This window comes from Choloepus didactylus, chromosome 7 (genome assembly GCF_015220235.1).
Source record: "Choloepus didactylus isolate mChoDid1 chromosome 7, mChoDid1.pri, whole genome shotgun sequence".
NCBI classification, from domain to species: Eukaryota; Metazoa; Chordata; class Mammalia; order Pilosa; family Megalonychidae; genus Choloepus; species Choloepus didactylus.
The window spans coordinates 80,094,559-80,110,082 of NC_051313.1; the positions used below are offsets into that span (position 1 = coordinate 80,094,559).

Sequence of the window (15,524 nt, forward strand, 5' to 3'; positions counted from 1 at the left end):
ACTCCCAAAGTCTTCAGGAGCTCCTCACGGAAACTTGAAAATGCCTTCCCATGGTAGGTATCAATAAATATTGGTTAAATGATGTCCTAGTTTGCTAATGCTGCAGAATGCAAAACACCAGAGATGGATTGGCTTTTATAAAACGGGGATTTATTTCGCTACACAGTTACAGTCTTAAGGCCACAAAGCGTCCAAGGCAACACATCAGCAATCGGGTACCCTCACCGGAGGATGGCCAATGGCCTCCGGAAAACCTCTGTTAGCTAGGAAGGCAGCTGGCATCTGCTCCAAAGCTCCGGCCTCAAAACGGCTTTCTCCCAGGACGTTCCTCTCCAGCAAGCTTGCTTCTCTTCAAAACATCACTCCCAGCTGCACTCTCTTCCTCCCCCCGAGTCAGCTCATTTATGTAGCTCCACCGATCAAGGCCCACCCCGAATGGGTGGGGCCACGCCTCCATGAGAACATCTCATCAGAATCATTGCCCACAGCTGGGTGGGGCACATTCCAAGCAAATCCAACCATCACCAAAATGCCTGCCCCATACAAAACCACAAAGATAATGGCATTTGGGGGACACAATACACTCAAACCGGCACATTCCACCCCCTGAACCCCAAAATGACATTATCTTTCCAAATACAAAATACATTCATTCCATCACAATATCACAAAAACTTAAATCATTTCAGTAACAAAAGTTAAGTACAAAATCCCATCAAAATCAGTTTAGGCTTGGTCAGTTCTAAGGCATAATTCCCCTCTAGCTGTGGATCTGTGAACCTAGAACAAGTTATGTACTTCCAATATACAAAGGAGAGACATTCATAGGATAAACATTTCCATTGCCATAAGGAGAAACAGTAAGGAAAACAGGGTTAACAGGAGCAAAACAGTTCCTAAAACCCACAGGACAAAGTCCATTAGATTTCAAAGTCCGAGAGTCATTTACAGAACAATGTTGCATCCTTGGGGCTTGAGAGAGCAGGAGTCTAACCCTTCCCAAGGGCCTTTTCGGCAGCCCTTTCCTCTCCAAACGCTTAGGTGAGTGCTCCAACATTTCCACACATTGGGGAGACCACCTTCTCGGCCCCACCCTCCTCAAACATCGGGGCAGCTCCCGGATTCCCTTCCATCTCCGGGTCACATGCTCAACCCCTTCAGAACAGTGTGGTGGCAGCCAGGCTCTCCCCAATTCCCTGGAAATGTGCTCCACCCTCTTTGGGGCTTGGGGTGGCAGGACATTTCCTGAGCAACGAGGTGGAAGGCCCGCCCTCGACCTCCAGGGCAAACTCACCCTTTCCCTGCGTGTGGGCTGCTCCGTTCTCCCAGCCCTAGACCTCCTGACGCCAGACCTCAACCTCCATGGCTCTGTCTTTGAAGAGATTTTTCCTTTAATTTTTTCCTTGTCTGTCTCCTCCAGTCCAGACCGGCAATGGCTCTGTCTATAAAGCTCTCGCAAAAATTCTGTTGGCTTTGCATGAAGCACACAGGGGTCAAAGCCATTAGACAACAGGACTTTCCACAAATCCTTTCTGCTTAACTCCTTTTCCAATCTTGGCTTGTACTGAAATGGCGGCTGGGTTCCATGTTTGATTATATCCTCATGTTGGGCTGTAGCTTCTGGGATTCCACCCCCTGGAAGCCTGTAATTTTCCAAGCCATCAACTTCTGGTTTCTTTGAACCCAAGAGTTCAGTTCTAAGTTTATCTCTCTCTGCTCGCATTTTACTATAAGCTGCAAGGAGAAGCCAGGATATGTCCTCCACACGTAGTCTGGAAATCTCCTCAGCTAAGTATTCCAGGTTGTTGCTTCCAGATTCTTCCTTCCATCTGACACCAGGACTCAATTTTGCCAAATTTTGTGCCACTTTAAAACAACGATCACCTTTCTTCCAGTTTGCAACAACACATTCATCATTTCTGCTCAAGTCCTCATCAGAAGTGTCTTTAGAGTCCATATTTCCACAAACAGTCTCTTTAAAGCAGTTTTGGCCTTTTCTATCAAGCTCCTCACAACTCTTCCAGAAATTCCCCCTTATCCATTTAAAAAGCCGTTCCAACATGTTTGGTATTTGCAAACTCAGCAGCAAAAGCACCCCACTCCTGGTACCAAAATCTGTCCTAGTTTGCTAATGCTGCAGAATGCAAAACACCAGAGATGGATTGGCTTTTATAAAACGGGGATTTATTTCGCTACACAGTTACAGTCTTAAAGCCACAAAGCGTCCAAGGCAACACATCAGCAATCGGGTACCCTCACCGGAGGATGGCCAATGGCCTCCGGAAAACCTCTGTTAGCTAGGAAGGCAGCTGGCATCTGCTCCAAAGCTCCGGCCTCAAAACGGCTTTCTCCCAGGACGTTCCTCTCCAGCAAGCTTGCTTCTCTTCAAAACATCACTCCCAGCTGCACTCTCTTCCTCCCCCCGAGTCAGCTCATTTATGTAGCTCCACCGATCAAGGCCCACCCCGAATGGGTGGGGCCACGCCTCCATGAGAACATCTCATCAGAATCATTGCCCACAGCTGGGTGGGGCACATTCCAAGCAAATCCAACCATCACCAAAATGCCTGCCCCATACAAAACCACAAAGATAATGGCATTTGGGGGACACAATACACTCAAACCGGCACAAATGAGTAAAACACTTTGCTTTGTGAGGTCAGTTTCTGTTTTAGAACTAATTTTCACCGTACACTTAGCACTTTGTAGATCTCCTGCTGTAGTTATTTTCTCTGTGGATTCATAAAGCCTTCCTTCCTTTTTTTATGTTTAAATAGATACAGATGTCACTATGAAGAGGAAGAAGAAAGGGAGTCCTGCTGTAACACTTCTTATTACAAAACCTAAGGAAATATCAGTGGATATAATCCTGGCTTTGGAATCAAAAAGCAGCTGGCCTGCTAGCACCCAGGAAGGCCTGCCCATCAAGAGCTGGCTCGGATCAAAAGTTAAGAACGAACTAAGACGACAGCCATTTTACCTCATACCCAAGCATGCAAAGGAAGGAAATGGTTTTCAAGGTATCCTGAATGTGAAGGTTAATTTAAAGATGTTGTTAATTGTTAGTGTTATATAGTAGGGCAGTAAGAGATGAACAGCAATTAATGCTTCAGGCATTTCAAGAGCCACCAGGCTAAATAGGCCACAAGGTGGGAATCTGGTGAATGAAAAAATTGAAAAGGTCATAACGGTGGTAATAATGTCAAATCTTCACCTTTAAAATGTCTAGTAGCCCATATTTAAATTTTATTTATTTATTTTTTGTAAACAAAAGTAGCACTGGAGTCAGACTCTTCTGGATCCGAATCCTGAGGATTTTTCTCTTAGTAGCTCTTTGGTCCCGGGCTAGTTACTAAGCCTTTCTAAACTTGTTTGCTCATCTGCACAATAGCTTAATCAAAGCAACTTGATAGATTCTGGGAAGATAAAAATGAGGCAGTATTTATAAAATCCCTAACTCAGTGCATGACAGTAATATATCATTATTGATATTATCATCAGAGCCTTGATGCTCATTTCCAGCCATGTTTCTCTCTTTCCTTTATCTTCCCATTCCACTGCTCCCCATGCAGCCAGCAGACCTTCTTTCCAGCCTCAGCTGTCAGTGGGTAAAGTGCTTAGGTCTGCCTTCTCACTTGTAAGCCCCAGCCTCACAGATCAGGACAGGTTTCAGACTGTGCTCTTGTGTAACGCTTGAGTTCCAGGAACTGAACTGAGCTGTCTACTGCTAAAACTGAATGATGGTGATATTTTCTCAGCAGGCAGAAAAAATTTAGTGAATTTTTTTCATTTTCTACCACAAATGTTCATAGGACTTTGGTACATACTATTGCTTGACTCCATGGAAATTGGAGAAGACCACAAAACAAATAAACCAAATTATAAATGAATATTACTTAAAAAAAAAAAACAAGTAGTCAGTCATGCTTAGTTTGATGGCTTGTATTTTTGTGGAGATGTAAAAATTTTTTATACTGCATACTTAAAGGAGTTATTCTTTTGCAAGAAAAGTAGTTAATAAGGTGAATTAAGTTTATTAGTATTTCATGGTTTTGTGGAATAACAGGACTCCATGCTACCCTCTTGTTGGTGCTCTATTGTCTTGGTGAAGACTGGAAGACAAATCCTTTGGTGGCCCTGTGGCCATAGAAAGGCCTACGTGGTTGGATAGTTCCTCACATCCTTGCATTTAGATCAAAGAAAGTGGTGGTTGGTAATGGCTACACAGCTTCACCTCTGCTTTCTGTTACCCTTGGCTATTCTCTGTCGCCCATCATTCCAGATTATTTATATCCAGATAAAACCCTAACATTGTGTGCATGTGTGTGTGTGTGAATGACTAAAGAGAGAGGTATATTAGCAACGAAACTGCTTGTACTAGATTGGAGACACTTAAAACATCTGTTTTAACATCTCTTTTTTTTTCCCAAACAATTTACCAGAAATTTCTTGGTCTCACAAGCCATGTATTTCTTAAACTTTTTATTTTGAAATAATTTCAAATTTACAGGACATTTGCAAAAATAATACAAAACCCATAAAGAGAACCCCAAAATACCCCCCACTCAGATACCCAGAACCACCACCTTTTAACATTTTGGCACGTTTGTCGTATCATTCTGTCTATTCATCCATCCATCCATCCATCCTCCATCCATCCATATCTCTACCTATCTGGCTATTTATCTATATCTATTTTCTAAACATTGGAGAGTAGGTTGAATATGATATGCTCCTTGAACGCTTAATTCTTCTATTTACATTTCTAGAGAATAGTTATTCACTTAAGTAACCATCTTAAGCACATTTATCACTTTCAAGCAATTTAACATTGATGTAAAGGTTATAGTCTATATTCTAGTTTTTTAAGTGCCCCAGTAATGTTCCTTTGGGTCTTTATAAGGTATGGTTTTAAAAATATCATTTCATTTTATTGATTTTTAATTAAAAATCTCAAGTTTTAATATCTATCACAAAAAACAATAGCAGTATCATTACCAAGAATATAGTTATAAAAAACAGTTTAAGATTTTTTTAAAGTTCTTTTTGTTCTTAAGATAAAGGGACAGTCAAAACAATCAGTTTTTGAAGTCACTTGAAAAAATTTCTCTGGGTGTTTAAGCTACCAAGTCAACATGGTTAAATTCACTTGTTTCATTATGATTTTGTTTTCAGAGGTTGCTTTTTAAAAATATGACTTAATTTTGTTTTATAAATTTATAAAATATTCACATGGTTCCAAAGTCAAAGCTACAGAAAAAGTTATATTCAGAGAAATATAGCTTCCATTCTATTCATACCCCCCATCCACACTCCTCTCTCCTTTCCTTAATAAGAGCCCCTTTTTAACTGTTTTTGGTTTATTCTTTTTTTTTTTTTTTTTTTTTCCACGGCCAAGTGGGTTTTATTCCAGGAATGGAAAGGTTTAACATCAAAAATCAATCAATGTTATATACCATATTTATAGGACAAAGGACAAAAATCACATGATCATTTCAATAGATACAGAATTTTGATTTGACAAAATCTAACACCTGTTCTTTTTTTTAATCTTCATTTTATTGAGATATATTCACATACCACGCAGTCATACAAAACAAATCGTACTTTCGATTGTTTACAGTACCATTACATAGTTGTACATTCATCACCTAAATCAATCCCTGACACCTTCATTAGCACACACACAAAAATAACAAGAATAATAATTAGAGTGAAAAAGAGCAATTTGGTTTATTTTTCTATTTTAAAAATATTTGAGTACAAACATATATGTTCCTATGCTACTCTCTTTTTTAAAAATCCAGCTAGGCAGTTCTTTTTTTCCATTTTAACCACTTTCAAGTATAAAAATTCACTGGTATTAATCACCTTTACAATGGTGCTCCCATCACATTACTAAAACTTTTTCAATACCCCAAACAGAAATTCTGTACCCATTAAGCAATAACTCCTCATTCTCTTAACTCCTGTACCCTCACCTCATAATCTATACTCTACTTTCTGACTATAAATTTGCATTTTCTAGATATTTCATATACATAAGATCATACAATGTTTGTCCTTTATGTCTGGTTTATTTCACTCAAGATGATGCCTTCATGGTTCATCCATTTTCAGCCATGTATCAGAACTGCATTCTTTTTTACAGGTGAATGATATTCCATGTATGAATAGACCACATTTTGCTTATCTGTTCATCTGTTGATGGAATTTTGGTTGTTTCCACCTTTTGGCTATTGTGAATAATGCTGCTACGAATGTGGCTGTACAATTATTTGTTCAAGTCCCAGCCTTCAGTTCTTTTGGATATATACATAGAAGTTGAATTTCCTGATCATACGTAATTTTGTATTTAATTTTCTAAGGAACCACCAAATTGTTACCCACAGCGACTGCACCATTTTACATTCCCACCAACAATGTACGAAGGTTCTTATTTCTCTGCATCCCCACCAATGCTTCTATTTGTTATTTTCCTTTTTTTAAAAATAGCTATTCTGGTGGGTATGAAGTGGTTTCTCGTTGTGGTGTTTTTTTTTTGTTTTTGTTTTTTTTTAATCTTCATTTTATTGAGATATATTCACATACCACACAGTCATACAAAACAAATCGTACTTTCGATTGTTTACAGTACCATTACATAGTGGTACATTCATCACCCAAATCAATCCCTGACACCTTCATTAGCACACACACAAAAATAACAAGAATAATAATTAGAGTGAAAAAGAGCAATTGAAGTAAAAAAGAACACTGGGTACCTTTGTCTGTTTGTTTCCTTCCCCTATTTTTCTACTCATCCATCCATAAACTAGACAAAGTGGAGTGTGGTCCTTATGGCTTTCCCAATCCCATTGTCACCCCTCATAAGCTACATTTTTATTTTTTTTTATTTTTTTTTTTTTTTTTTTTATTTTCACATGAACTCTGTCATTTATTTTTTTGTTTTTTTAAATTCAATTTCATTGAGCTATAATCACATACCATAAAATCATCCACAGTATACAATTGATTGTTTACAATACCATCATATAGTTGTGCATTCATCACCACAAACAATATTTGAACGTTTTCATTACTCCAAAGAAAAAATATAAATACAAATGAAAAGAAAGGTAAAAAAGAACACTTAAAACATCCCATCTCCCTCATTTCACCCTATTTTTCATTTAATTTTTGTCCCTATTTATCTACTCATCTTTCCATACACTGGATAAAGGGAGTGTGAGCCACAAGGTTTTCACAATCACACAGTCACACCATGTAAGCTACATAATTATACAATCATCTTCAAGAATCAAGGCTACTGAGTTGCAGTTCAAGGTATTTCCTTCTAACAATATTCTGTTGTATGTATACACCACAGTTTACTATTCTGTTCATCAGTCGATGTACCCTTAGGCCACCTCCATCCATTGCAAATCGTGAATAATTCTGCCATAAACACCAGTGTGCAAATGTCTATTCATGTCCCTGCTCTCAGTTCTTCCATGTTTATGCCCAATAATGAGGTTGTAGGACCTTATGGCACCCACATACTTAGCTTCTTGTGGAACCACCACACTGTCCTCCAGATAGGCTGCACCGTTCTACTTCCCCCCCAACAGTGAATAGGTACATCCTTCTCTCCATGTTTTCTCCAGCACTTGTATTCCTCTGTTTATTTCCACCCCCTGCAATTTTATAGAGATATATTCACATACAATATGGTCATCCATGGTGTACAATCGTTCCCAGTATCTTCATATAGTTGTGCATTTATCACCAGAATCAGCAAATGAACATATTCATTACTACAAAAAAATTCAAAAAAAGAATAATAAAAAAGATAAAATAAAAATACAATACAATACAATACATTACAATAATAGGGTCAGACAACAACACCACCACCAAGAATCCCATACCCTTCCCTTATATCCATCCCTCGCTTATAGATATTTAGCTTTGGTATATTGCCTTTGTCACATTAAATAGAAGAATATTACAATATTACTGTTAACTATAGACTCTAGTTTTCATTGATTACATTTTTTTCCCCAATACCATCCCCTTTTCAACCCCTTGCAAGACTGACATTCATTTGTTCTCCCACATGTAAAAACATTTTTATATTTGTATATTTAGTCACATCATTGACCATTCACTAAGTTATACAGTCCCAGTCTTTATTGTCTGGCTTTCCTTCTGGTGTCATACATGCCCCTAGCCTTCCTCTTTCAACTTTACTCACAGACTATCTTTGTTCAGTGTACTTACAATATTGTGCTACCATCACACAGTATTGTGCTATCCATTTCTGGATCTATACAATCAATCCTGTTGAACATTCTATACTCTTTCAGCATCAAATGCCCAATCTCTACTTTCTTTCTATTTCCTGATAACCTGTGTTCTCAGCTTTAATTCTCAAAGACTGATCATTAATGTTAGTCCATATTAGTGAGACCATACAGCATTTGTCCTTTTGTTTCTGGCTAACTTCACTCAATGTAACATCCTCAAGGTTCATTCTGCATTGTTATATGTTCCGTGACTTTGTTCTGTCTTACAGATGCATAATATTCCATTACGTGTATATACCACAGTATGTACACTGATGGACATTTGGGCTGTTTCCATCTCTTGGCAATTGTGAATAACGCTGCTATAAACATTGGTTTACAAATGTCCATTTGTGTCTTAGCTTTCAGTTCCTCTGAGTATATATCTAGTAATGAAATTGCTGGATAATATGGCAATTCTGTACTTCCTGAGGAGCCACCACACTGCCTTTCAGAGTAGCTGCACATTTCTACATTCCCACCAGCAGTGAATAAGTGTGCCTCTTTCTCCACATCCTCTCCAGCACTTGTTATTTTCTGTTTTTGATAATGGTCATTCTAGTAGGTGTGAGATGATATCTCATTGTGGTTTTTTTTTTTCTTTTTTCTTTTTTTTTTTTTTTTTTTTTTTATTTATTTTTTTTTTTCATGATATTTTTTTTTTAATCATCATTTTATTGAGATATATTCACATACCACGCAGTCATACAAAACAAATTGTACTTTCGATTGTTTACAGTACCATTACATAGTTGTACATTCATCACCTAAATCAATCCCTGACACCTTCATTAGCACACACACAAAAATAACAAGAATAATAATTAGAGTGAAAAAGAGCAATTGAAGTAAAAAAGAACACTGGGTACCTTTGTCTGTTTGTTTCCTTCCCCTACTTTTCTACACATCCATCCATAAACTAGACAAAGTGGTGTTTGGTCCTTATGGCTTTCCCAATCCCATTGTCACCCCTCATAAGCTACATTTTTATACAACTGTCTTCGAGATTCATGGGTTCTGGGTTGTAGTTTGATAGTTTCAGGTATCCACCACCAGCTACCCCAATTCTTTAGAACCTAAAAAGGGTTGTCTAAAGTGTGCATAAGAGTGCCCACCAGAGTGACCTCTTGGCTCCTTTTTTTTTTTTTTTTTTCAGGGAAAAATACATCTATTATTTTCCTTTTCTTTTTTTTTTTTTTTTTTTTTTATCATCATTTTATTGAGATATATTCACATACCACGCAGTCATACAAAACAAATTGTACTTTCGATTGTTTACAGTACCATTACATAGTTGTACATTCATCACCTAAATCGATCCCTGACACCTTCATTAGCACACACACAAAAATAACAAGAATAATAATTAGAGTGAAAAAGAGCAATTGAAGTAAAAAAGAACACTGGGTACCTTTGTCTGTTTGTTTGCTTCCCCTACTTTTCTACACATCCATCCATAAACTAGACAAAGTGGAGTTTGGTCCTTATGGCATTCCCAATCCCACTGTCACCCCTCATAAGCTACATTTTTATACAACTGTCTTCGAGATTCATGGGTTCTGGGTTGTAGTTTAATAGTTTCAGGTATCCACCACCAGCTACCCCAATTCTTTAGAACCTAAAAAAGGTTGTCTAAAGTGTGCGTAAGAGTGCCCACCAGAGTGATCTCTCGGCTCCTTTTGGATTCTCTCTGCCACTGAAGCTTATTTCATTTCCTTTCACATCCCCCTTTTGGTCAAGAAGATGTTCTCCGTCCCACGATGCCGGGTCTACATTCCTCCCCGGGAGTCATATTCCACGTTGCCAGGGAGATTCACTCCCCTGGGTGTCTGATCCCATGTAGGGGGGAGGGCAGTGATTTCACCTTTCAAGTTGGCATAGCTAGAGAGACAGGGCCACATCTGAGCAACAAAGAGGCATTCGGGAGGAGGCTCTTAGGCACAACCATAGGGAGGCCTAGCCTCTCCTTTGCAGCAACCGTCTTCCCAAGGGTAAAACCTGTGGTAGAGGGCTCAACCCATCAAACCACCAGTCCCCTATGTCTGTGGTGATGTTAGCAACCATGGAGGTGGGGTAGGCGAATACCCCTGCATTCTCCACAGGCTCCTCAAGGAGGCACTACATCTTTTTTTTTTCCTTGTTTTTCTCTTTTTTTTTTTTTTTTAACTTTCCCTTCTTTTTTAAATCAACTGTATGAAAAAAAAGTTAAAAAGACAACAAACATACAATAAAAGAACATTTCAAAGAGACCATAACAAGGGAGTAAGAAAAAGACAACTAACCTAACATAACTGCTTAACTTCCAACATGTTCCTACTTTACCCCAAGAAAGTTACCTAATATAGCAACATTTCTGTGAACTTGCTCCTACTATATCCATCAGAAATTAACAGACCATAGTCATTCCTGGGCATCCCCAGAACGTTAAATAGCTTATCTGTTCTTCTTGGATTATTGTTCCCCCTTCCTTAATTGCTCTCTATTCCTAGTTCCCCTACATTCTACATTATAAGCCATTTGTTTTACATTTTTCAAAGTTCACATTAGTGGTAGCATATAATATTTCTCTTTTTGTGCCTGGCTTATTTCACTCAGCATTATGTCTTCAAGGTTCATCCATGTTGTCATATGTTTCACGAGATCGTTCCTTCTTACTGCCGCGTAGTATTCCATCGTGTGTATATACCACATTTTATTTATTCACTCATCTGCTGAAGGACATTTGGGTTGTTTCCATCTCTTGGCAATTATGAGTAATGCTGCTATGAACATTGGCGTGCAGATATCTGTTCATGTCACTGCTTTCCGATCTTCCAGGTATATACCGAGAAGTACAATCGCTGGATCGAATGGTAACTCTATATCTAGTTTTCTAAGGAACTGCCAGACTGACTTCCAGAGTGGCTGAACCATTATACAGTCCCACCAACAATGAATAAGAGTTCCAATTTCTCCACATCCCCTCCAGCATTTGTAGTTTCCTGTTTGTTTAATGGCAGCCATTCTAACCGGTGTTAGATGGTATCTCATTGTGGTCTTAATTTGCATCTCTCTAATAGCTAGTGAAGCTGAACATTTTTTCATGTGTTTCTTGGCCATTTGTATTTCCTCTTCAGAGAACTGTCTTTTCATATCTTTTGCCCATTTTATAATTGGGCCGACTGTACTATTGTCATTGAGTTGTAGGATTTCTTTATATATGCAAGATATCAGTCTTTTGTCAGATACATGGTTTCCAAAATTTTTTTCCCATTGAGTTGGCTGCCTCTTTACCTTTTTGAGAAATTCCTTTGAGGTGCAGAAACTTCTAAGCTTGAGGAGTTCCCATTTATCTATTTTCTCTTTTGTTGCTTGTGCTTTGGATGTAAAGTCTACGAAGTGGCCGCCTAATACAAGGTCTTGAAGATGTTTTCCTACATTATCTTCTAGGAGTTTTATGGTACTTTCTTTTATATTGAGATCTTTGGTCCATTTTGAGTTAATTTTTGTGTAGGGGGTGAGGTAGGGGTCCTCTTTCATTCTTTTGGATATGGATATCCAACTCTCCCAGCCCCATTTGTTGAAAAGACCATTATTACTCAGTTCAGTGACTTTGGGGGCCTTATCAAAGATCAGTCGGCCATAGATCTGAGGGTCTATCTCCGAATTCTCAATTTGATTCCACTGATCTATATGTCTGTCTTTGTGCCAGTACCATGCTGTTTTGGCAACTGTGGCTTTATAATAAGCTTCAAAGTCAGGGAGTGTATGTCCTCCCACTTCGTTTTGCTTTTTTAGAGTGTCTTTAGCAATTCGAGGCATCTTCCCTTTCCAAATAAATTTGATAACTAGTTTTTCCAAGTCTGCAAAGTAGGTTGTTGGAATTTTGATTGGGATTGCATTGAATCTGTAGATGAGTTTGGGTAGAATTGACATCTTAATGACATTTAGTCTTCCTATCCATGAACATGGAATATTTTTCCATTTTTTAAGGTCCCCTTCTATTTCTTTTAGTAGAGTTATGTAGTTTTCTTTGTATAGGTCTTTTACATCTTTGGTTAAGTTGATTCCTAGGTACTTGATTTTTTTAGTTGCTATTGAGAATGGTATCTTTTTCTTGAGTGTCTCTTCAGTTTGTTCATTTCTAGCATATAGAAACATTGCTGACTTATGTGCATTAACCTTGTATCCCGCTACTTTGCTAAATTTGTTTATTAGCTCTAGTAGCTGTATCGTCGATTTCTCAGGGTTTTCTAGATATAAGATCATATCATCTGCAAACAATGACAGTTTTACTTCTTCTTTTCCAATTTGGATGCCTTTTATTTCTTTGTCTTGCTGGATTGCCCTGGCTAGCACTTCCAACACAATGTTGAATAACAGTGGTGATAGTGGGCATCCTTGTCTTGTTCCTGATCTTAGAGGAAAGGCTTTCAGTCTCTCACCATTGAGTACTATGCTGGCTGTGGGTTTTTCATATATGCTCTTTATCATGTTGAGGAAGTTTCCTTCAATTCCTACCTTTTGAAGTGTTTTTATCAAAAAGGGATGTTGGATTTTGTCAAATGCTTTTTCAGCATCTATTGAGATGATCAATTGATTTTTCCCTTTTGACTTGTTAATGTGTTGTAATACATTGATTGATTTTCTTATGTTGAACCATCCTTGCATGCCTGGAATAAACCCCACTTGGTCATGGTGTATGATTTTTTTAATGTGTCTTTGGATTCGATTTGCAAGTATTTTGTTGAGGATTTTTGCATCTATATTCATTAGGGAGATTGGCCGGTAGTTTTCCTTTTTTGTAGCATCTTTGCCTGGTTTTGGTATTAGATTGATGTTAGCTTCATAAAATGAGTTAGGTAGTGTTCCATTTTCTTCAATGTTTTGAAAGACTTTGAGTAAGATTTGTGTCAGTTCTTTCTGGAATGTTTGGTAGAATTCCCCTGTGAAGCCATCTGGCCCTGGGCATTTATTTGTGGGAAGATTTTTGATGACTGATTGGATCTCTTTGCTTGTGATGGGTTGGTTGAGGTCTTCTATTTCTTCTCTGGTCAGTCTAGGTTGTTCATATGTTTCCAGGAAATTGTCCATTTCCTCTACATTATCCAGTTTGTTGCCATACAGTTGTTCATAGTATCCTCTTATAATTTTTTTAATTTCTTCAGGATCTGCAGTTATGTCACCTTTTTCATTCATTATTTTGTTTATATGGGTCTTGTCTCTTTTTGATTTTGTCAGTCTAGCTAGTGGCTTGTCAATCTTGCTGATCTTCTCAAAGAACCAACTTTTGGTGATATTTATCCTCTCTATTGTTTTTTTGTTCTCTATGTCATTTATTTCTGCTTTAATCCTTGTTATTTCTTTTCTTGTACTTGGTTTAGGATTGGTTTGCTGTTCATTTTCTAGCTTCTTCAGTTGATCCATTAGTTCTTTGATTTTGGCTCTTTCTTCCTTTTTAATATATGCGTTTAGTGCTATAAATTTCCCCCTTAGCACTGCTTTTGCTGCATCCCATAGGTTTTGGTATGTTGTGTTCTCATTTTCATTCGTCTCTATATATTTAGCAATTTCTCTTGCTATTTCTTCTTTAACCCACTGATTGTTTAGGAGTGTGTTGTTTAACCTCCAGGTATTTGTGAATTTTCTAAGTCTCTGATGGTTATTGACTTCTAATTGTATTCCATTGTGGTCAGAGAATGTGCTTTGTATAATTTCAATCTTTTTAAATTTATTGAGGCTTGTTTTATGTCCCAGCATATGATCTATTCTGGAGAAAGTTCCATGAGCACTAGAAAAGTATGTGTATCCTGGTGATTTGGGATGTAATGTCCTGTATATGTCTGTTAAATCTAATTCATTTATCAGATTGTTTAGGTTTTCAATTTCCTTATTGGTCTTCTGTCTGGTTGATCTATCTATAGGAGAGAGTGATGTGTTGAAGTCTCCCACAATTATTGTGGAAACATCAATTGCTTCCTTTAGTTTTGCCAGTGTTTCTTTCATGTATTTTGTGGCACCTTGGTTGGGTGCATAGACATTTACGATTGTTATTTCTTCTTGCTGAATTGCCCCTTTTATTAGTATGTAGTGGCCTTCTTTGTCTCTCAAAACATCCCTGCATTTGAAGTCTATTTTATCTGAGATTAATATTGCTACACCTGCTTTCTTTTGGCTGTAGCTTGCATGAAATATTTTTTTCCATCCTTTCACTTTCAGTTTCTTTGTGTCCCTGTGTCTAAGATGAGTCTCTTGTATGCAACATATTGATGGTTCATTTTTTTGGGTCCATTCTGCGAATCTATATCTTTTAATTGGGGAGTTTAATCCATTTACATTGAACGTTATAACCGTGAAGGCATTTCTTGAATCAGCCATCTTATCCTTTGGTTTATGCTTGTCATATTTTTCCCCTCTCTCTATTACTATCCTTTATTGTACCCATACCGAATCTCTTTAGTACTGAACCTTTCTCCAAGTCTCTCTGTCCTTTCTTTGTTTCTCTGTCTGTAGGGCTCCCTTGAGTATCTCCAGTAGGGCAGGTCTCTTGTTAGCAAATTCTCTCAGCATTTGTTTGTCTGTGAAAAATTTAAGCTCTCCCTCAAATTTGAAGGAGAGCTTTGCTGGATAAAGTATTCTTGGCTGGAAATTTTTCTCACTCAGAATTTTAAATATATCGTGCCACTGCCTTCTCGCCTCCATGGTGGCTGCTGAGTAGTCACTACTTAGTCTTATGCTGTTTCCTTTGTATGTGGTGAATTGCTTTTCTGTTGCTGCTTTCAGAACTTTCTCCTTCTCTTCTGTGTTTGACAGTGTGTTCAGTATATGTCTCGGAGTGGGTTTATTTGGATTTATTCTATTTGGGGTTCGCTGAGCATTTATGATTTGTGTATTTACGTTGTTTAGAAGATTTGGGAAGTTTTCCCCAACAATTTCTTTGAATACTCTTCCTAGACCTTTACCCTTTTCTTCCCCTTCTGGGACACCAATGAGTCTTATATTTGGACGTTTCATATTATCTATCATATACCTGAGGTCCATTTCGATTTTTTCAATTTTTTTTCCCCATTCTTTCTTTTATGCTTTCATTTTCCATTCTGTCATCTTTGAGGTCACTGATTTGTTGTTCAACTTCCTCTAGTCTTGTACTATGAGTGTCCAGAATCTTTTTAATTTGTTCAACAGTTTCTTTAATTTCCATAAGATCATCCATTTTTT

The 15,524-nt window shown here is 37.8% G+C and overlaps 1 protein-coding gene across 1 annotated transcript in view; it reads left to right on the plus strand.

The window, feature by feature from the left end:
• The window catches only part of CGAS (cyclic GMP-AMP synthase), a 60,294-nt gene that overhangs the window by 14,571 nt on the left and 30,199 nt on the right, over positions 1-15,524 (plus strand). The window contains exon 3 of the mRNA XM_037843387.1: positions 2,778-3,020. Within this exon, the coding sequence (XP_037699315.1) occupies positions 2,778-3,020 (243 nt within the window). The remainder of the gene's footprint in view (positions 1-2,777; positions 3,021-15,524) is intronic.